The sequence below is a fragment of the Pseudopodoces humilis genome, chromosome 1 (genome assembly GCF_049639895.1).
Source record: "Pseudopodoces humilis isolate 2021_Gansu_Grassland_sample_001 chromosome 1, ASM4963989v1, whole genome shotgun sequence".
NCBI lineage: Eukaryota > Metazoa > Chordata > Aves > Passeriformes > Paridae > Pseudopodoces > Pseudopodoces humilis.
The window spans coordinates 28,118,739-28,142,727 of NC_142200.1; the positions used below are offsets into that span (position 1 = coordinate 28,118,739).

The 23,989-nt window shown below is 38.1% G+C and overlaps 1 protein-coding gene across 4 annotated transcripts in view; it reads left to right on the forward strand.

Moving 5' to 3' along the window:
• The window catches only part of ZNF704 (zinc finger protein 704), a 102,558-nt gene that overhangs the window by 15,021 nt on the left and 63,548 nt on the right, over positions 1 to 23,989 (forward strand). For all 4 annotated transcript variants that reach the window (XM_005517069.3, XM_088063495.1, XM_088063508.1 and 1 more), the window contains exon 2: positions 4,139 to 4,386. In XM_005517069.3, the coding sequence (XP_005517126.2) occupies positions 4,139 to 4,386 (248 nt within the window). The remainder of the gene's footprint in view (positions 1 to 4,138; positions 4,387 to 23,989) is intronic.

A 23,989-nucleotide genomic window follows, 5' to 3' on the forward strand; every position in this document is an offset into this window, starting at 1 on the left:
CTTGATGTGGAGTTCAGGACCAGCAATTTGGTTATGACAAAATACCACCACATAAAAGTTTCTATAGGAAGGTTTAGATAGGTTTTACAATGAAAAATTATTAATATACTGCTGAAAATAGCAACTGTGCTAATCATTTAGCTGTCACATGGATTATTAAATTTTGTCATTTAATAATAATGAACAAGCGTGAAAGTAAAACCCTTAAATTAAAAGTAAAACCCTCAATCTAAATATATACCATTGTCTTGACAACTTTGAAACAGAAATTGAAAGGCTTTCTTAAGAAAGCTTTTACTTAGAAATCGAAGCAAGAAACGATTTTCACTTTTTGCAGGATGCTAACTGAAGGAGTAATGCCACATCATACCTCACCTCTGGCACTGCCTCATGCTTGAGCTCCAGTGGGTAAGGCTTGGGTAATACGGTGGTTTCCAAGGAGCAGAGTATTAAAAGTTTCCCTTGCCCAGTAATGATGTGGGGGAGATTAAGGCAGGTGGAGGTCACTGCAGAGAGAAATAAAGCTAGTTTTTTTTTAATTTACAGGTGGTTTATAGCTACTGTTTCTGTGACTGAACTTCCAAGTGATATTGGTTGCCTGAGGCCAGGTTGTAAAGGACTCTGTTGAAAGTAAAGTGAAGGTTGCTAATGGCTTAAGGGTGAAAATTCAAAGTGAATTGCATAGAAAACCAGCCTATTATCAAGTGGCTTGTATGAGTGATAATTCATCCAGTGCATGAAAAAGACAGAAGTTTTACCAGCAATTGATACTGGGGGCAATAAGTCGGCAAATTTGGAGGTCTAATGACAAGAAAAGCTGAACCATTAGGGAATAATGTAATCATGGAATCTGAGAACAGCAAAGGATGGAGAAATGTGAAGTATTGGAAGTAAGTTGAAATAAAATGGTGTTGAATTCTTACCTTCTATCTGTCTGTGACACAGGCCTAGACATGTTGGACTAGATCTTCCACAGAATTTTCTCTGTGACATGCTGGACTTGAAGGACCACCACAGTACTCCAATGGATGAAAGAATATGGAGAATCTATGGAAAAAACTTACTGATAAAATATGACAGAACTGTTAACTGTTTGGAAAGATATATTGGAAATGGTCTGTGTTATCTGTAAACTGTGAGTGCTGGTGAAGCAGAGCTTGAGATCAGAGGCATCCTGATCATTAATTAATGTGTTTGTCAGGAAGTGATGAACTTGATCATTCAAATGACTGTGGCCCTCAGCACTCCTCACATCAATGGCTGCTAGTGTAGGTGGTTGGATTTCCAGCAAAAGACGCCATACACTTCCAGACAGGTGTCTCAAGTGGAAATGGCTTCCATAGGCGTGGATGAAATTAAAATAGAAAAACTGTATGTGGAGTAGGAGAAAGCTACTGGAGAAAACCCACCAAGGAAAACTCTTGGCTTTCTCTCATGATCACCCACTTCTAAAGCAGAAAAAATTCTTTACATGCAATCACTCTCAAGGGAAAGTTTAGAAAGAAGCCAGTATTTCCTAGCATTTGTTGAAAACTGGAGAAGAGAGTTGGCCTAAGCATTGGATTTGGTCTTCTGCTTTTCCTGGCCATTGGCTGAGGAGCCTAAGCTGTTTCTGCAACCTGAGCATTTGCTCTGTGACTTTTGTCTTTCCTCATCTCCATATGTGTGCATGAGGCTGACTTAATTGTGACATATTGACATATGAAATGTGTTTGAACTGGATGTAGATAAATTTGATATGTAAAAATACATTATCTGGTATCACAGTACAAGTATTCTGCTATTTGTGGTTTTGGCTTTCTTTTACAGCTGCAGTCTGAGCCTGCAACCTTCTGTCATCACTACTTAGGTCTGGAAAGGAAACACAGCAATGTATGGCACAATATATTTGCTGAAACTGAGTAAAATCATACAGTTTCTTAAAGAGAAGACAAAAATTACTTCTTCTCTTTGAAACAGTCGTGCACTTAGTCCATTAAAAGAATAGTTAAAACCATCCTGATGAAAACTGAGTTCAATCTGGCACTGGAGAGTAGGAAATGAGAGAAGCTGTCCCCCTCCCATGCTCTCAGCGCTTTTTACACTAAGGGTTGTAGAGGGTAAGGAGGCAACTGCTGGTGCTGCCTGGTACTTGTGCACATCTGCACCCCTGCCATGCACATGGAGCTGCCCCTGCCCCCCACACAACCATCCTCCAAACCGGATGAGGTGGAAATCCTGGGAGGGAGGGAGGAAGGGAGGTGTGGTCATGAAAGGAAAGACCATGTGGCAGTGGAAGGGATGGAATTCAAGTCTTATATAAACCTTTGTTTGGCATTACATAATTTCTAGGGGCTGGATATTGGAACTTGGCTATTTTCAGCCTTTTTTGTTACTTCAGTGCATTACTTAAAAGTCAGTTTTAATGAAAATTGAAGGCAACTCAGCATTTCAGTTCTCAGAGATTCTCAGGCACTCAAAAAAAGGCTTATTATAAATCTAAGAAGTTTTTTTTAAAAATCATTATATCAGAATTCAATTTGTGTTGTTTATATGTCTTCTCCTAATTCTGTGTGATCACATGCTGACTATTTTGTCTTGCAGGCAGATTTTCTTGGTAATGTGTCATCTGTTTGTGTGTGAAGAAGTGTAAAGTGTCTAATTCTTTCTACTGTTTACATTCATAGAGTAATAACTCTTGTTTTGTTCTTGAAGCAACTGCTAAAAGCCCCTCGGTGGAAGCACTAGAAACAATTAAATCATCAGTCCTAAATAGTTACACATTAATGATGTGATACACTTTACAGAATACAGCAAAATTACTTTGGCAAGTGTGTCTTTCCTGTGAACTTGAAATTGCTTGCATCATTTTTATAACTGCCAAGGTTTGAAATATGCAGAGATCTTATGGAGAGAAGAATATATTTTGATGCATAAATATATACACAAATACATTGATTAATTTTTTTGGATGATGAAAAGGAGGAATAAGTTGGAAGAGTTGACAAGATACAGTTGACAAGAATTTCAGTTTTTTGGCACTGTTACTGTCTGAGGACAATACAGTTTGGATATCTCCACTGCAAAGATCAGCAATAATTTACAAATATATTAAAATCCACTTTGCCAGCTCTAGAAGGCACCTGGATTTCTCCAAGCAAATGCATGTGGTGTGGAAGTACCTCTGCTCAAGGCAGGAGAAGCTGCCACTTTGTTGGGCCATCTTTTGCTTGGCTGTTGGAGTTGGTTGGAGGGGTTGGTTGGCGGGGTCTGCCCCTGTGAAGCTGGGGAAGTGTAGCTGGCCAGAGCATGGATTTCACAGGAAAGTCTAGGTCCTGTGCTTTGTTTTTCTTGCTGGGAAGATGGAATGGCTTGATACTGAGGAGTTTTGGGGTCTTCCCTGCAACCTCTGCAATAGTTTGCTTTATAAATACCAGGACATTGTATTCCAGAGTGTTAGTGTATTTGTTAAAACACCTATTTGCTTGGGAAGTCTTTGCTTATGGGGAAGCAGCAGACCTGAAAATCTGGGAAGTGCTGGCAGGCAAAGAGACAGCCTGGCATTGCTCCTGGGTGTGTTTTCTTGCTCACTATTGCTGGATGGCTTCCTCACAGAGATCCTGCTGCCATCGCTTGCTCCCCTTTGTCTTCTGCCAGATGAGTTGGAGCAGAGCAAATTATTTTTCTGCTCCTGGAAAAACTCTCATTTACAAATACAGCTTTCAAAGAATCCGGTATGTGGCTGTCAGAAATGCTTTAATTTTTTGGTTATGTTTAGTCAGGAAAAATTCTGACTTTTTTTTCTGGAATTTTAGGAGGAAGGCAGCTAGGATTTCTTTTGCATAGCTATGCAGCACAGATGTGTGTTCATTAAAGATACACTGTTTATAATCTGGTTTCTGATATTCTGATCCACATCTCTTTTTGATTTAACATAAAGAGGTTGATAGCTTTATTAAATGGACAAAAATTTCTTATTTTCTTGAATAGTCTTCAGCAACTTTGAGAAATTAATGGCAGTTTCAGAATTTATGAAGGCCAAAGAAATGGTATTCACTAATTCAAATAATTAATAGAAGTAAATGTCTGTGGTTAGTAGGTTGTTTCCCATTTTAGGAGAATTAGAAGAAAATTTAATAATTGCTTTCAATTTTTTCAGGCAGCCAACATCAAGCGTGAAATGACCTTCCATGCATTTCAACAGGAGGATGTAAAAAGTGACATCAGTCGAAAACTGCCAGACCAACAGTTTCTCCTGTTCACCACAAAGGAGGAAGATTTAAAAACAGCAGAGACCAAAAAACTAAATAGAGCTCATGAGTATGAAAAGGAAAACACTCGTTCTGTTTGTCTTCTGGAACAGAAGCGCAAGGTTGTTTCTTCGAATATTGATGTGCCTCCTGCAAGGTAAGGAGAGTTGGACTTTTTTGTTGTGATTTGTTTTAAGCTTTATTCCTTTTTCTTTCCTGCCATTTTTTCAAATGGGATATTAGATACAAGTTTGGTAAACAGCACTATGAACTGCTGAGACTAGTGTTTGTGCCCAGGCAGTCCAAAGTCAGTCACAACCCTCCTATTTGAGAAATCTGCTAGGAAATCTGCAGAAAATGAGAGCATCTGCAGAATAGGACTTTGTATTGCTTTTGCATTGTTTTTACTTTAGAATGTGCTGCAGCTGAGGTACTTGGAGAAGAGGATGCGTCTTAAGAGGAAGAGATTGTTGACTCAGCCTCACCCTGAGAAGTAATCTTCTAAATTAGACACAGAATCATCTTACTTGCTAGCAATTTATTTTTCAAATTTTTTTTACTGTCATACTTGCAGACACTTTATACTCATTGGGTATTCTGTGTTGCAAGATGACAAGTGCTTTTTCTTGTTCATGTTAGCATCAGTCTGTCTGTAAAGATTTCTGCTTAATCTGCCTAGTGAATTTACTTGCACATAATTCAGTAAAAGGCCTTTCAAGTTTATGATTCCACTTAAAAAATTGTAGTCAAAACAGATGTTTAGTTTTTCAGTTTATTTGCTTTCTGAAGACCAACATTACCAGCAGGTTCTACCACATCATCCAGAACAGGATAGCTAGATGTTTTTCTCTGGCTTAGATATCATTTGCACTGAGTCCAGGAGCATTTTTACAGGATTTTCTCCCATATATATGTAGTAAAAAGCTATGTATTAAAACTTTGAAAATGTTAGGATACTTACTAGAGATTTTCACTAGTAATCAACTTCGTAATGTCTGAGTGCCCTTCTTATTCATCTTGTGTGTCTCAAAGCAAATAGGATCACAAGAAAATGTAGGTCAGGAAGGACCTCAGGAAGTCACCTAGGCTAACCTTCTGCTCAAACCATATGTTAGCATTTCCATTTAACAACTCAGGCCACTAAGGTACAGGGTTTAAGTACATTTTTGTGTGACTTCATGCAGATAATCCACTTGAAGTAGTAGTCAAACTCTCATTTTCTATAGCTATGAGATCATCTTTCCTTGGAGGGATGGATATTTTTTCCCCAATGAGCTGAAAAGGAGGATGAATTAACATCTTTAATATCTTCTTAAGGCTAATTGTGACACCAGTTGTGAGCACAGGATACTTAAGATGATAGGAGATAAGTTCACTTACAAAGGTGTCTTCTCAAGTTGTTCTTTCCATCTGCAGGTATTTTGTTGAGAGCATAAAAATTACTGTATTATGTTGTGTGTTTTCAGACATGCAGTTGAGCTCCTGCATTAGCAGAATTAAAGAATGAAGTAGCAAAGAAACCTGGAGTTTATGTTCAGTAGCATAATAAACATTGTGGTCATTCTTGCTACATATTCCCAGTCCAGCTCAAGTTTTGCTTTGAAGCTGAGGTGAAATATGGAGCCATTTGTCCACCACTGATGGGAAGAACACTTAAACCTTTGCTTAGAGATCTTCCTAAATATTTGTTGTTGTAATGAAGGAGAGCACCCAGTCTATTCCTCAGCAGCAGCAGCAGCAGTTTGATCTCTAAGTTCCAAACTTCTCCAAGAAGACTCCATACATTTAAACTTTCTTGCCTCTTTCTAAGTCCCTCCCAGTCATCTGTCTAGGACTGTGCTGAGAGAATTGCATGTTCCCCAGAGGTGAATTCCTTGTTCCTTTGCCGGCAGGATTCGCTGGTTCAGCTGTTCTCTCTTCTGATGAGAAAATCCACCCACCTTTGCAGATTTGTTATACTCAGTTGTGGAAGGTCATCTTGAATTAATCAGATAATGTTTACAATTACGTGGGACAAATAAGGGTTTAATATAGTCTTAATTTCTTATTGCTGTATACATCCTCTTTACAAAAAAATCCCAACTTTTTATTCTGCAATAAGGATATATATATAGTAATAAGTGAAAATGAAGCTTGCTGTTTATTTTGTTTTAAAACATTAGTGGAACCCATTTAACTTCAGATGTTGAAATAAAGAAAACATTAAATTTTGCCGTATCCAACTAAACCCACTACAATATTTAAGTGATTTTGAGACAGAAGTTTATCATAGCTTCAGATTAATTATCAGCAGGGGCATACAAGTATGTCCAAAAGAGCTCTGAAAATGTGTTTGCAAAAGATCTGTTAAGAGGTAGATAATAATTTTGGCCACAAAATGAAACAAAGACCATCCCTTCTTAGCTGTTTCTAAGGATCTCAGTGAATAAGAATGGAAATGTTTGTGAGGCACTGTATCTAAAATAACTAACAGTTCAGAAAAACACCAGCATAATGTTTCTTGGAGGCATTCAGCTTCAGGGCTTTCATTATTGCTTATAGAATCTGAAATTTTAGAAATGCAAAAATATCTTAACTGAGTCCTAGTGTTCTGTGTGACTGGTAGTCAGGTGCATGGAAATTATAGTAAAATAAATATTTTATTGGATGCAGAATTTTTAAGTTCACTGTTTACTTTTTTATTTCATCTTGTGAAAATGCTACAGATGTTTCTCTCTATGTTATGTCCTGTACTGGAAGTGTCTTTTGGATTAAGACAGAAGGAGATCACAACCTTTTCATCCTGATTTTTATTTTTGGAGTGCAAGAAATAAAATGACAGTTAACAGCATTATTTTTTTCCCTTTTCAGATTTCTTCATTTGTTCATTTTGAACAAAGTTTATCTGAGTAAATTGTGTTCCTTCTTCTGAAATGCAGATAAGCATAAATGAAACGGTTCAGCTTAAGCAAATGAATTATTTGATATAATGAGGAAACTTGAATTCTTTATTTTTCCTTTAAATATTGAATGTATTGTTAGTTTCGAAAGGACTGCAGTCTTGGAAAAAGGGGTTTGGTTTTGAAGTGCAGTCATCTCTGAGAATTGAGATGTTATCTGTAGATAAGAGAAAAATACACTTCTGGTTGATCTCCAGTTCAAACAGCAGCAATCAAACACAGCCAGATCCATGGATCTGAGCAGTGAAAGGCCATTTTGTAAAAAGAGAGTGCTATCACTGTGGGACTAATCACCTTGTCTGGTGGGCAGAAGCAAGCCTAGGTTTGCCTGTATTTCAGATAGCTACATCTGTAGAGGTCAAATGTAATCAGAGATGATGTCTCCAGTAGGCAGAGGTATGGGAGTTAACAGGACCTTCTTGCTCATTTGTATTTTCTTCACTTACTTATTATCATGGACACATAGTTCCAAAGCATGTCAAGAAAGACATGAAAGAGCCTGGACTGCTGATATAGTGGGTGTGAGAATGTGAGGAGGGACCCAATTCAGGCCAGGTACACAGTGAATGGCTTCTACCTTTCGGAAGAATGAGGATAGAAGTGTGGGTGCTGGAGAGCAGGGGATGAAGTTTCCTTTTTTTGAGTAAAATGTGAGAATAAATGTCTGAAAATGGTGGTGGTGTTAAAGGCCTTTTAAGACTGAAGTGTTTTGACCAATGGTAGCTGGAAACCCTTCAGAACTTAAAAGCCTTAGTGTCAGAGGAGGTCCCTTCAGGTGTTCCAGAAGGCACTAGACAGGCATCACTTCTACCCCTTTCATGGGTAGGTGCATTAGAATAAATAAAATATTTTCTTTTGTTAGTCTTCTGCTAGATGACCTCAAAATACCATGAAATTTTTATTATCCTCTTGATACATTATCCTCCTCTTCCCCAGCCCTCCTGTACTCTGTTGTCTCTGAAGAAAAGAATAAAAGAAATTTTCTAACTGCCTAGCTTTCCCTACATAGCTTGTGCTGCTATAGGACATGCCACAGCTAAACATCAGCTGCTTAAACACTTGCTTATAGTATTAAAATAGTTATTGTGCAATAAACCCTAGTTGCTGTGCTCTTCTGCTTCACTGCTGTTAAGTGGTGACATTTGCCATGACCATAATATATTGGATTTTGCTAGCTTCTGATGCTTTTATATTAAAAAAGCTGCTCTATTACTGTGAAATTATTTTTTATTCCTGTACCTATATTTTATCTACTAATTAGTTTATAATTTAATGGAAAAATATATGAAATAATTTAAATAAAGTAAATTAAATATCTCTAGGAATTCTCTCTGATATTTCTTTAGGTCTGTGTATCTATATCCTATATATCTTTAGGTCTTTGTAGAATAGCTACAGAAAGCTGGGGCAAAATGAATTTCAGCCATGTTTCCTGACCATCAATATAAAGAAATAGTACAGATGGTGATGTATTTTCATCCCTAAACGATTTTCTTGCCTGGTCTCTCCAGGAACTTAGCTCTGGGCAGCCTTCTGATTAGAATGTGTTGTTGATCTGTAAGGCCTGCTGGGCATGATTGATTATGCACCATGCATTCCAATGGAAACATTTGCATATTTTCATAGCCAAAACTCTGCAGGAGCCTGACTCCAAGATCAAAAGCAGTATCTGCTTAACTACAATAACCTCACTGGAAGGATTTCCCAATCTGCTTGTAGAGGGAAGAACCTGATGATCAAGTTGTGCTTTTCTCTTTATCCAGAGGTGGTGTTTATCAGAGATTGTCTTCTATTATTTTTCTGGTTTAGATTTGTCCTCAGTTTTCTTTGGGGAGCTTCTTTCCTGTGTCTTTCACAATTTTTACTGAGGGGATTGATGGGGCAACTTCAGGGGCATCAGCTATTTGTTGGCTGCTGAGGATTTTCAGCCTAATTGGGTGAAAACAAAAGGCCTAGAAACCAGGCTGTGCTTCAGAATTACTGACTGTAGCTCTGTGAGCTTCTGAGCCCTTCAAGTTTCCCTGCTAGCCCAATAGCTTTTTATTGAGTGTGATATTTTTTCAAATATTTTCACAATCCTGTAAGTTGAGTGCTCCTGTTTCTTAAGTTTTATTTTCTAAACATTCACACTACTTAGAAAGTTTGATAGTAATTGTTTTTATATAACAAAAACTACTCCCAGATTCATTCCCCTATTTCAGACCTTCTGTAAAAATTCTGATAGTTGGCAATACCATGCATTTAAAAGCAGCTTCTCCAAATATATGCACCGGCAAATTACTGAAGTAGTAAATTGTTGCTTTGTTTGCTACACTTGTTTAGTTAAATATGTGTGCAACTTGATTGAATTTTATCCAGTCTGTAGAGCTTGATTATATTTAATATTAACAGTATTAAACTGCTTGTCATGGTCTGCTACAAAATGGTGTAGTGCCTTCTAGGATCAAATTGTTGATGGGGAAAAAAGTCTTATCCAAAGAGCAATCAGAGAATGGATCTGTTAGTGTATTTTGAAGTTAAAACCTATGTATTTCTTGATGCTGTTTTCTAGTGACACGTTTCCTTTGTGTGCTAGAAGGACTGTAGACAACCTTTGAGCTATGGACGCCTTTCATTTGCCTGCAGTATGCAAAAGCAGTGTAGGAGAAACTTCTTTGAAAACAGTAGATGAAATTCCTAATAAAAACCTTGCAAGTAGTTTCTGCAGAGCTAAACCACAACTCCAGAAGTCACCTTGTGCATCTGGAAGGCCATCTTCAGGTTATTTGCCTGGATGTGCATAGTGTTTATTGCCATGATAGCTGAACCAGCTTCTCATGATGTTGAGACATATGACAGCATTCCTGACAACTTGCAAAATGCTGGAAACTCACCTTTCAAGTGGTGAGATGCATCAAGTCTCAAACATGCTGGGGAGCAGAGTAGGGCTGTCCCATTTTAAGTGTGGCTGACCACTGGGATGGTTAAGCTTGCTGTAAATAAGCTTGTGTTTCCTAGCTGGTGGTATGGACTAAGGCATTACTGTTCAGGAGTCCCCACTGCCAGAGAGCCACAGCAATGTGCTGGATAGGGTCATTTATTGAAAGAGGTGTAGCATTCTGAGCTGTAGAAAAATTTTCTCTGAAATTGTGCATAACGTATCTTTATTTTACAGTGGACCTTTGTTAGTTCCCCCATTTCTCTCCTTTGTGCTGTGCTGTGTGCAGATTTGACACTTGCAAGATATTTCATACCGTGTTACTGGTGTCCTCACGACCATCATGTTCAATCAGTTGCATATTGTAGAGGAACCAGTTATCTGGCCAGGACAATTTATTTTCATCACTTGTCTTGGATACGTGGGATGGCCTACCCAGCAGTTTTGCCAATGTAAATTTCTTATTAAAGCACAAATTTTGGATTAGTTAACATTTCTGTTGAGGTATATTTTTCCCCAGTGTTTAAAGCAGAAGAAATATTCATCTCCTGAATAAAGAAAAGTGGTCTTACTGTTCTTTATTTGTAATGTTTCATATTTGATAGTGATTCTTGCACAATGGGGCATAATGGCAACTATGTGTGATTGTGGGTTTTAAGCCTGGTTTCCCTTAACTGATTCTACAAGAGCAGGATGTGATTTAGCAGTGCTAGACCTAACAAGGATACAGCTGAAGCTTACTTCTCATGAAAAAGTGACTCTTTGGTGGGACCTTTTGTAGCACCTGGTCATCCCTTCTTAGTTCACTGTTCCCAGGTTTCCATAGTATTAATGTTACAAGAGGGAGCTTTAACACCAGCTGGTGACTTTGGCCAGTGTTAGTTTACATTTTTTTAACTGTAGACTTTGAACCCAGTGTAAAATAAAATATGTGAAAATTTGATGGTAGAATTAAATGTGGTGAAGCTAAGTTGTTCTACTGCCTGACATTGGAGTCCATATTATTTTAGGTAATTATTATTTTCAGATGGAGGCTTTGCTTGTGCATGTGTACATATATACACGTATAAATAAGTTTCCTATTTCTCTAGGAAATCCTGTATTCAAAGCACTGCTTTGAAGATTTGTCTTCATCTGTCAAAGTGTACCTACTTCTCTTAAAAATCTTTTTCCACTGGTAGCCAGTACAAAAGGCTACATAATTTTATCTGTGTCATGGAAGTTGCCAACAGGCAGTGATTTCATTACGAAGCAAATTTCAATGAATTCCTCAAAAGTGGCACAGAGGGAAAATGTGTCCCTAGTCTGCAGAGACCATTAGGCACTGGTTTGTGAAGAGCTGCATTCAGTCAGTACTACTGCTCTCTGTGTTAGCCATTGATGTGAATGCATGGCTTGTTCTCAGCTCTTCAGTTCCTTTAAAAAATGGAGTGTAATTTCAAAATGCTCTTCAACAGCAGGCAATATTCAATAAGAGTAATTTCTTTGTGGTTTGTGTTAGCTGTGGCACAAAAAAATTCCTCTTGAAATGCCATCTGTGCTGAGAAAAAGAAAAAAGTCAATGAGTACATGGTTTGTAACTTGTGTATCTGTGAAAAACGTGTAATAGGCTACTGTATATATGGTTCCACAGATTACACACATCATAGCTATGTTCATAGCTATAATTTTATTTGATTTTCTGTAAAACTAAAATATTCTAATTTCTTCAGTGGTATTTGATGTTTTATCACTGAGGTCATGAAAAACACAAAGCGTCCCTTTCTGAGAGAAGTTGTATCACTGACAGTTATTTGTAAAATATTTTTAGAAGTTTTTATCTTAACTTGTTTAGCATCATATGCATGAAAACATTAATTTTACACATTTTGAAAAAAGGAGATAGAAAGTGTTTCTTTTCTCCATTTTTAGTAATATGCTTGCATGGTGTGTATGAGGAGTTATAAATATTTCATTTGTATCCCTAAGACAACTACACTACAGTGAAACTCCTAAGACTCTTATTCATGTGTTATGTAAGCTGTATAAGTGGTTTTGTATAGAAGAAGGGCTATTTTAAGATGTCTTTTATTAATAACTATAAGAAATATTTATATATGATTTATATGCATCAGATATCTGTTTTGCCTATTACTACTTCAGGTTTTGTGACAATAAGGGTGTTGTCAAAGAAGGGAGCACTTAATCACTTTAAAATATCAGTATCTAGTTTAGGATGTGTGTAAATTAGATTTTTCTAAAGGTCTCTTCTTACTTGCAGCAGAACCCCATCTTCTTGTGGTTTTACTAATTGCATAGTTTAATATAGTCTGTAGCTCTTTCCTCTCAAACCCCTGATCATTTTGAGGACATGGTGGAACAGAAGTGCTGATAGGTCCACAAGGTCTGCATGAAGCCTCTACAAATTGTGATCAGCTGTTAGTTTTTTAAAAAAGATACCATCTGATCTTGTTACTAAAGCAGCACTCCGTAACATGGTATTGCACCACACCTGTACTACATAGGGAAAGCCTAACTCCATGTCTGGATAAACAGCTCCTCTTTGGAAGCTTGCAAAAGTTTAACCTGATCACAGTTTTTTCGAGCCAACAGTAAAAAATGTTTTTTGTTCTTCAAGTTTGATAGTCAGGCTCAATACACAAACAGCTTTGAAATTTTGCATGGGTCTCTATTTTCAATTCTGCCATAACAAGTCCTGCAGGTGATCTTATACTGTGACCTCAGCCCATCTGTACTTGGTACCCAGTGATGAGAACAGAGGTAGTAGCATCTTCAGAGGACTGGGGGAAACTGTGCTTAGGATATGAACTTCTGCTACTAGTTGTCCCAGCAGAGAAGGTTCATCCCAAAGTACTTTGCTTCTTTGCTCTTCCATCAAACAAGTAAAATGAAATTCGATGAGAAATTTTGCTAAAAACGTTTAACATTCCCAAGCAAATGTATGTTTACACTGTGCATAAAAACAACGGTTTTAGAAACACTTTTTTGTTCTCATTTTGGGATAAAACATTCTCTCATAGTGGCTGTGTATGTGATAGTCTCCTTGGGGAACTGAGGGAAAAGTCTAGAATAAAATTGACAAAATACAGTAGCAGAGAGTTTCCTTAATTATACATTATACTAAATTCTGGGTATCTGACTGTTGTCCTCCCTTCTCTCCAGGGGCCTACTAGAAGCCCACAAATGGCTGGACAACTGAGCTGTGTTATCCTATGGAAATAGGTGTCCTCTGCAGTGTCAACACCAGCATACTGCACTGAGGCTGCTGTTTTGTTGACACATGTATTTTTTGATAGTAATGGCAGTATTCCAGATGCTGAATAGAGTCAACAGCCAATTGATGCTTTTAGTAAATTATTCTTATATTGTAAGTTGTTGTAACTGTTGCTCCTAATTTGATTTGGTTTTGTTACCCAAACCTTAATGTCATGGCTGTTTGTTTGAGGAAGAACAGAGGGTGATATTTCCACAAGTAGCAGATGTACTGTCATTATCATCAGCTTTATAATGCAATGTAGAACATGTGTTAAGGTAATGCTTTCCCCAGGAAAACCTCTTGTTAAATATTTAGTAGTCTTAATTTTGTATGTGAAGGACTTTCTTATCCCATCCTGTGTTCCCAGGCTTATGCTCCCTGCTGGGTATGTTAATTTGGATCATGTAATTTGTTTTCATTGTGTATGTCCAACTGGTTTCTCCCTTGAAAGCAGGCAGTGACAAGAGGTGTTAAAAAAGGCACTTAGAACTTTCCTATACACATACACAATGCGACACACTGCACTGTCACCTGATGGCTTGGTGTGAGGAGATTCCTCACTTGGCTGGGTCAGGAGAGAGAACATGGTGAAGAGGGTATGCTGGGCCCATTTTGATATTTCTTTCTAATGAAAAGTGTCTGTGAAAAAAAAAGGTTTCATGTCACTTCTTTTTAAGCCTGTGCTGACACTTTAGAAGGAATATTTTGGCTGCTCTTTCCGAGCTTAACTCTTTATGACTGCATGCTGAAGTCATGGACTGTTGTCAGTGCCCTTCTTTTTTCTCTAATAGAAAGGCTATTAGTATGGGGAATGTTTATGTTATCTCTTGCTTCTCAGTGTTGTTTAATTTATTTTATGTAATAGTGGTTGCTTTTATGGGGTTCACTGGGCCCTTGGCTCCAAGATTACAGAAGAGTGGTTCTCACTGTAAGTGCAGAGTAGCTATTAAATAATATATTTATGGATGTATACACACACACACATATATATATATTTAAAATTGGGGGTAAGCATTTGTTTGGTGACATGCTTGTGTGCTCATCTCTAGTATCTAGAGAAATTCTTATATTTAATCTTTCTAAATTAATGTTTCTACTTCAAGTACCTATCTGGAGTACTCTTATATCACAGGAATTATAACAGCAGTAGTAAAGATCTAATCAATGTTGAAAGCCCTTTAAATTTGTCATATAAAAAGGCTTGTGATTACACTTACTGTATTTTGAGGTATGTATTTTATGATGGTGTTGACAGAAATTCAGGGTATTATAAAAGAAGATACATTATTCTCTTGCTAATCTCTGAAGAAATTATTTGCAGGGGAATGCACAATTTTGTCATTTTATTATGTTCTGATCTCAGTAAGAAGCTTGAAGAAAAAAATCTGCATTGAATATATAATATGGGTCTTACCAAACTAGATACATATACATGTATAATAAACCATTAACATTAAAGCAGTTCAAAACCAAGTTTTCACATCTTGATTTAAGACATAATAAACATGTCTTGTATTGGTCCTACCGATAGAAGCTTTGAATTACATTATGCAACAAATGTTCTTAGTTATCTTTGGTTGGGTTTTTTCCCCTTGGGATTTTTTTTTGGCAACCTGTTGTGCAGACATCCAAACTGCTCACAGTGTTAATTGAGTTTGCCTGTCATTATTATGGCAGAGGAATATGAGAGACAGCATTTCTGCAGTGAGAAGTTGGATTTGAGAGCCAGAGAAAAATACAGTTGCTGTGAAAGAAACCACGAGGGCTCGCTAGATGTCCCACCTATCAGTGCTATCCATCCATCTGTGGCTTCCTTCTATGGGACAAGGACTGAGGTCTCAGCAGCTGCTGCCCCTCAGTCATGGTTGCAGCTAAGCCTCCAGAGCAGTTGGAGATGTCCTCATTTCACCAGTGAAATCCCCCCAACATGGAGCAGCTGCCTGGGTACAGCTGAGGAGACTGGCTCCTAGGTAGTTTTTAGTGTATATGCCCAGTAAAATACAACCCTTATAACAGGGCTGCAATTCATCACAGTACTTCAGTGTCATTAGTGCCTTTAAAGTACTGTTCACCTTTGTTACTTGCTTCTCAGTGGTCTTAGAAGGATGGCTTGCTTACTTGCTACAAATGTATCAGAAACAGGAAATATGGAAGATAAAATCTTCAGTTGGGCTTCAAAACTGAAAACAAGCTGTGTTTCTGTTCATTCCTATACTGGGGGCAAATACTTAGCCATTCTGTATGTTTCTGCCTTTCTTTATCTACTTTTTAAAATTAAAGCTTGTCTGAGCTAAATGGATCCCTTGATATCACGGGAATTTAGAAAGCATCTGGCCTGGACTGCCTTCCTGCTTTGTACAATCTGGCTGAGTTCTGCAGCCTCCCACCTTTTGCTGTGTATTCTCCTCCTCCCACTTGTTCTGCCCAGGTTCCTTCTGTGGGTATGCCTTCTCTCTAGCAATCCCTGAAGACCACCAGTGACTCTCCAAACCTCACCTTCTCTGAAATACTTGACATTTTTCACACTCTTCTAAAGTATTCCCTTTAGTTTCAGTGAGGAAAAAAATTTTCCTCCACTGCAAAAGATACACCTCGAATCATCTTGTGCTTCTGTATTCTGTAAACCATGCATGGAATACATTGTATTACGGTTAATTAAGGAATGACATAGTTCCTATATTATACACTAAGTGTATTTGTGTGCCTGGAAAATATCCAAGCAACCCTTCCATGCCCCACCGCATTGTGAAGGAAGGCTTCTGAGAGCTGTGCAAGCTCATGGAGGGAAGGAAGTAGCTGGGAAAAAGCAAATCTGGATAACTGCGTACATAAACCCAGTCCTAACTTTTTTGCTACTATTTTAATGGAATTTTCAACATTTGGTATATGATTATACCCAATTTTTATTTGGGAGAGAGCAGTGAACAACAGACAAAAGTTCAAAATCTGTTTTGGTTGGTAGGAAGTATCTTCATGTCTGTGAGCTAGCCAAAACTAACAGATTTTAATATGCAAGGGCAGATGTATATACATGCCAAGATATGTTTTTACACAACACTAAATCACCAACAGGATAATTAAAATTTGCTGAGTAACACCTGTGGTGAGGCCACAAACAACATGTACGTTATTTTCTTTATGTAAGCAGTGAGGGACAAATTGTTTCCTATTTCTGTAAGCAATACAACCTAAAGAAAACATTAGACTTTGAAGAAGCTTATCTTTCTAACTACAAACAAACAGAACAAATAAAAAAAACAAACTAAAAAATGCCAAACACAAAATCCCAAACCAAGCCTCACAAGCCAAGTGAAGGATAGACGGCCAAAAGCCTGGAGAACAACCATTATGAACACATGGCTAATTTCCTGTGTTCCTAAACCAGTTTTATCAGTATATATTGCTAAGTCTAATGAGCTGGGTTTTGTTCACTCTATACTTGAGACAAAACACACACAGTTATCTCTAGACAATGACAGGAGCCTGCCAGTTCTGCACAAATGTGAGTGGGTATCTATTATGGAAATTATGTTTTATGGGCTTAGGGGTACCTTGCTTCTTCCCAGCACGCAAAGCTAGGCCCTTTTTAGGGTATTGGGAAGTGTTGTTTATTGTAGCTCAGTAGGGCAGCTACCTGTGGAAGACAGGGACTGGAGATGGGAGTGAGCAGTGTCATGGTGCACACACAGTGGGCTGCTCTTGCTCTGCTGAAGCAAAGGGACTCTGCTGCCATGCAGCCTCCCTAGTTGATTTCAGTGAAAGCAAGGTGTGACCATCATCTGCAGCACCCAGCTTGCAGAGAAACGTTATGAAATTGACAAAAGGCTTAACAGAAATCTAGGTGATAATTGATAAAGATTTTCCTTGGAACATGTCTGTGTATATGTACAGAGAGTTTATCTTGATGGCAAAATGGTTATGCTGTCATTACTGCAGAGCCTTGCCTTGTTGCTAGAGAGAATTGATGTTGTTTTAATGGAAAATATTTGAACAGATTTTAACAACCTTAAACTCATACCATGTTCTGTTTAAAAAATATGCCCAGACTCTATTGCTTAGGATATGCATGACTGCATATTTTATTTCTGGTTTATTGCCATATTTCCTGTATCATCATCTATGCCAAATAATTGCTCACTTACTACACTGGTAGCTTAAATACTGTTGCCTCAGAGATATGTTTAAAAGATATGTTAGATACTGGCATAATATGATTTATAACATTGGAATAGAATAACCATTGGTTAAAAATCCTCCATGGGGTATATAGATAATGCAAGATCAGTAGTATTTACCCCTTCTGGTAACTGTTTGTTTAATCTGTTCTTCAAAGTCTGTACCTGTTAGCAGGTCATCATTTAGAAGTGCAGTCAGTTCCAGAATTCAAATTTTTTTTTCTGTTATAATTTTTTCCAATTACAGCTAAAACTTTCATTGTTTTTGCATACATTGCCTCTTTCCCATGCCCCAGTGGGCACGGAGAGCAATATAACCCCTTCTCTTTATATATTTATTTATTTATTTTCTCTGCCATTGTTTTACATAGTGGAAGGGACACCTTATATCCAATTGCTGTTTAATATAGGTTGCATGAATAAAGTTGAAAATGAGCATCCCATGACAGATCATCCCATTTCAAGGTGTCATAGATGTTCAGGCTCTGGCCCTCTGCCAGCTGTGAGGGATTGAAGCACCCTCTGGGAGGCTGGGGTTCAGGTTTTGGATGGGTTGGAATGGGGAAGGGACTGACACCAGTCAGCAGAGACACACAGTGGCAGAAACCCTTGAACACATCACAAACAGGATGCCTGTGGTTTCTGTGTTGCTCATGAGGAATTTTGTTGGTCATACCTTTTAAACATCTCTGTTTTCTGTGGTTTTATTATTATTTTTCCCCTCTGCTTCTTTTTTCCAGTTATAACACAGAAGGTAAAATAGTGGTGGAGAGGATTAGAGGAGCTCACACAGGTACTGAACAGCTGGTTCAGTACCTGTGTGAAGTTAGTGAGTAGAATAATCAGGTAAGATTGATAGCATTTTAGTGTGCTGATAGCAGTAATGTGTTCTGAAAATTGAATCCAGCAGTTGTTTTTCCACATTGATGCATCGTATGGTCACAGCTTGGGCCTGACCCAATCTGCTGTAGTTCATGTATGGTTGGAAGCCAAGTGCCGCTTTTATCCACCAAAGAGTGGCACAAAAACTAGTTAGAGAAGGCATATTTGTTGTTCCTTGCAAAGCAATAGTCTTATCACCGCTGCTAGCTCTGCAATTTAAACTGAGTAGTCTGTTTTTTTATAATGCTTAATATGCTCAGCTGCACTTTCTGCCTTCAGCTCTTTGCTTATTTGTTCCCCAATATGTATGTAGGCTCCCGACATGAGATTGCTGCTGGAGTGAGGGAGGCTTGCTTTGAGGATTCCGTGCTTTGAACACAGTTTGTTTACAGCAGGTATAAAGCAGAAGCATTGTTTTACACTCTGAAGGAACAGGGAAGTTGGCAACCATCCATCTGTGCAGCTTTGAAACTTGATTACTATTTGTTTGAATAGTGATGCACTAGATAGGTTTTGACAAACTCCAGATTGCAAAACAGTGTTGATGAAGCATATGTTTATGTAAGCATGTATATGTGTATATAGTATAGATAAATATATATATGCGTATCTCTAAAGCCTTATGAACATGAATTCAAAAAGTCTCTGGTTTAGATGAGTCTCAAGGGTCACTTCTATTTTTGCTTCTCCCCATCCAAAAATACTTTGATTGTCTTCTGTGGGAATTGGGTTGAAGTTAGACCAGGGAACGGTTGAACAGATGACCCACTGTTAAAAGTGAAGGACCATTACCCAGGTACTTTCAAGTGCATCATGCAGTTGAAGCTCATGTCCTCCAGGAATTAATCGCTCTGAGAATGGCTGCTTTACTAACTACATTTGCTGCAAATTGTTTCCCATTTATTTTCCCTTGTCCGTGTCTGCATACAGATAAGTATTTATGTAATGCAGGACAGCTAATTAATGTGCTGTGTAATTTAGGAGAGATGATTTTTTTGCTTTTTAACTGAACTTCAGACATGCACAGAGAGATGGCTGTTTTAGGGGAAAAGGTCTGCTTCAGTGTGTATAAGATAGCAACTGTGCTGACAGTAAAAATGCTAGTTCTTTGTACTGCATTTTTAGTGCTGTACAGACACTAACAATTCCCTAAACTGCGAACACTAAGCAAAACCACTTTAAAGAAGTTCAAGAAGCAATACAGCAGGAGGAAGTGGCTGCCCAGCAAGGCAGGGGCCATACTAGGATTAAGAGTGGAGACTTCCTGACGGCCAGCCCTGCTCTCCTCCTTCTTTCAATTCCCAACAGGCAGCTTCTCTTTCTGGCTTTTATCCCCCACTTACACTTCCTATCTAAAGTCCATTGTTCAAAATTCAGCCTCAAAGTTGACTTGGAAAATACGATCCAAACACAAAGCAAAATACCTTCTACTCCGTATGAGGTCTTACATTCTTATAAAAAAAATCTTTGCCATTCCTGCCTGTATGCCAAATTACCTTGGAAAAGTCTTTGGTTTCTCTTAGGTGTTAAATTACTTTCTATTTTCTTGTATTTGGAGTCAAATGATGGTCAAAAGCTTATATTCTGAAAATGTAATTTATTTATTTAAAACCTTTTATCTTTGGGTGTTTTACACAAATTATATAAAGTGTGGTTTTAAAGCAGCTGAGCATCCAGACTTGCAGTTGTCCCAGGAATTTTGTGGTGAGACTTGTACATGAGTTTATCAAACTGAAACATCCACTTTCTGAAAATGAGGGGCTAAGTGAATTGTCTAGGTTGACACAAGGGAGTTGCTAGCCTTGGCAGTACATTCTGACTCTCTGTCCTGCTGCACCATAGCAATTTTATGCTGCCAGTTATTGCCAGTCTCTATGATCAGTCCAGAAAAGGTGTTAAATGTCAAATTTTAACAGTGGTCTGGCAATGAAGAACTGAGATTTTTATGTTTTTAAAGGCCATTTTGCAGTCATATTGGTCTTCAAACAGAAGAGTGTGATTCATAGCAGTTGAGATTTAGAAGAAGAATAAAAGCATAATTTGTTCTTTCATTGTAGCTTACTTTATGAAGAGCTTAGAGTCTGCGATACCAACTCTTGCACCTCATCCAAATATAAAAGTAAATAACAGAGTGTACATTTTTGGGGGAAGAAAATACATGTTCATGCATTTGATATTCTCCACAGCTCAAGCCACAGGAATGAGCTGGATGATTACTCTGCCACTATTAGATGCGGGGTTCAAAGTATGCATACTGTTCTTAGCAGTTATGCACTTATCTACCTAAGCTACACGAAGAATTACTAGAAGAGGGAAAGTTGAAATGGGGTGTAGAGCACATGTGCATATTTTATAAGTATATATAAATATATACTTTCTATATAAATAAACAGTACTACAGAAGAATGCATGTCAGTTACAGTCTAAGTGGTAGAAATGGCTCTGTCACAGCATCAGTGTTTCCCACACCTCTTGCTGGTCTCTTGTAGTGCCTTGCTCTTTTTCAGCAAGACTCTGCAAACTAACATCCCATCATAAGGATTGACTAGCATGAAAATGCTTAAAAGACTCTAATCTCATTAGATAAACTCATCATTTTTAGTCCACAAAATGGAAGGTTCTGAGCCAAACAAAATTGTGTTTGAAATATGACTGCTGTTAGACAAAAGAAGCAGGGATAAATCAGTCAAATAAAATGACATGGTAAATGACTGATGTGATGGTCTGAAGTAGTGTATTAATGTCCTGCAGTTGTTTATCTAGCAGCAATATTATATTAAGTTTGGAGTAATGGTGATCCCCCAAACAGAATATTGCCTTATCTTATTGAAGCTGGAAAGCTGCATTTAACCAATAACCTTCACTTATAGCAGATGTTAGGGACGTGCAGAGCTTAGAAGAGCAGAGAAAGCTTTTTTCTGATTATGCTGGTGCTATTTAACTGGAGAGTAACCATGTTTAGAACCAACAGTAACTTCATTGTGTTTTACATCGACTAGAGCTGTGCTTTGGTGAACTGGTGATTTTCCACATTTAAGCAGGCCAGCACAAGAACCGAGCTGATTTTCTTTTTGCTCTTTTATTTAACAGTGCTTCACTAGCACATTGAAGGGAAACTGTAAAGGCAGGAAAATGAAATGTCTGGTAAGAAGGTGCAATATTGTCTCTTCTGGTGGTTTCTGAGATCCCGCACTAGACAGGGAGCCCCTCTGCTCTGCCCATTGGCATTTCAGCACCTTTTCTGGAGCCTCCATGTCGCTTAGACCGTTGTCCTACAGACTGTATGTTTTGTTTCCTGGGGATTTGTTCCCTACCATTTTCATATCTGGGTGTGTTTTTTAGTCCACTGGGACCTACACTGTAGTGAAAATTCTGTTATCAGCCATGTTTTTGCTTCCACCTGGCACATAGCCCTTCCTTTGCTCATTATCCTTCTTTGTTGTCTACTTATGTTTACATCTAACCATCATAGCTCTTGAAATCTTTCTGGTTATTTCATCCAAAAGTCCTTTTCTTGCATGTTATGTATATATTTCCCTTGCACCCAGCTGTGTGTTTTCCATGGCTTGCACAACCAGATCTTTCCAGAGATCTTTAGATATCCCTAAAAGTGCCACTTCTGCCTGATGTTACACCACAGCTTTGCCTCTTCTGATTTTGGACATGGCTCTTTTTTGCAGCTGGTGTTGGTGCACCTGCCCATCTTGCATCTTATGGATTTGATCCCTGCCTGTGAGAAACTGGCAGCAGTCCTTGGTTCTGAGCTTGTGTTATGCAGATCAAAGAAATGTAAATTACCACATCCCATTATTTAAAAAGCCACATAAGCAAGTTTTGCATGCAATTATGATACTTCTGGAAGGTTTTTTTAAACCATCCTTTAAACCGTTGTAAGTTGCATTTGACTGTACACAGTTTCCAGAAAAGATGTTTCATATTCCATAGATTTTCAGAATAACTTTTACAGAATTAGATTATTTTAAAAAGATTAATAACAAGCAGTGAAAGTGCACCTATCATTTTGACTGTCCAAGTGGGTGTCATTCTGTACTTCCTTTGGAAGCCACAGAAATAAAAGGTCTTCTGTGGCAATATAATTTTTCCATATTGTAATTTCTCATGTATATATTTTCTGCTTGAAGAGGCTTATCAGACACTAAGGGCTAAAACTTTTTGCCATTAGTCACTAAATTGCATTAAATATTTGTTTTGTGGAGATGGAAGCAAAATGCACAAGAGCTTAGGTTAAATGCTTTTTTTCAGAATTACAGATCTAAAATTTATTTTTTTTAAGCAGAGGCATTACTGGCGCATTTTGTTACCATCTTCTAGGGCAAAGTAATAGCATAGAGAGATCCAATAATTTGTTTGTAATCTAAGCTTTCTAAAGTTTCTAATTAGACTTTGTCCAGGTTAACTCCAAGCATCAAATTGGGGTCTGGGGGCAGGGGGGGTGTGGAGAAGAGAGAGGTATAAGCTGTTTGACATTATGAGTAAATATTGAAGGATAAGTATATTTCCTCAAACCGAGGTAGAATGAAGCTACAGAATTTGGATTTGGGGGCTAATTGCCAAAGACTTCGATGCTAACATGGGAGATTGCCAATTCTTCATAATACAGAGTCTGTTTACAAGATTCAAAATCTGCATTTGGATCAGAAGGGATGTTTTGGCTTTTTTTCCTCTTCTGAAATCTTATTTTCTGAAATCTTGAGCATATCAATTTGCAGCTGTTTGCATAGGAAGGCTAGGCAGGATTCCTTGGAATAGGAGACTGAAGGAAGAGCCTAAGCATTTGTGCAGGCACTTTTATGGCATCCTGTGTTTGTACGTGTCCCAGGGTCTATAGCTAAAGTATGGATTTGTTAATGCATTTACTATTTTCTGGGTGTATGTATTTTAGGTTTCCTAATCTCGTATCTGAAAATGTAATTGGGATTTGTATTAGTTTGGCATACAGGGTGTCCTGCTTGTTAATGGGAGAATTAGTTCACAGTTTTCTTGAGCAAATAACCTTTTCAGTTTTGTTTTTCTGTTGGTATCTGAAAAAGGTCCTAGTCCAGAATGACACCACTGTATTCAACACTAAAAGTGCTATGCAAAGTTGTAGTACTGAAGTTCTCTAAGCTAAAAGAGTCCTCTAACCTTAGAGTTGGACCTTTTTCCTCCTCTGCTTTCACATCAGGCAGGTTGTGTCAGGCTCTAATGGTCCTTTGCCCCTCTGCAGCTCCTCTCCATGTGACCTCTAACCAATTCCTTGTGTTTTTTTCAAGTGCTTCTCAAGCATTTTTATCACTTTGAAAATACCCCAGTTGTGTTCCCCAGGGAGCAGCCATGATTCCTGCATGGATGGGAGACCTCTTGTGTTGTGGCACATCTTTTATCTTGGGTTAGGCTGTGTGGTAATGACTTCTGGGTGCATCCTGCTGCCCTGCATTCTTCATCACTGTCAAGTGTGCTGTACAATAGCTTGTCAGTGTTTGATTTCTTCTCATTTTCTATTTTTCCTGTGCATTTAAGAAGCTATACTCTTTTCCTTCAGAGACTTCTGTCCATTCTCCTCTGTATTGCTGCCTGCAAAGCTCTTCAGA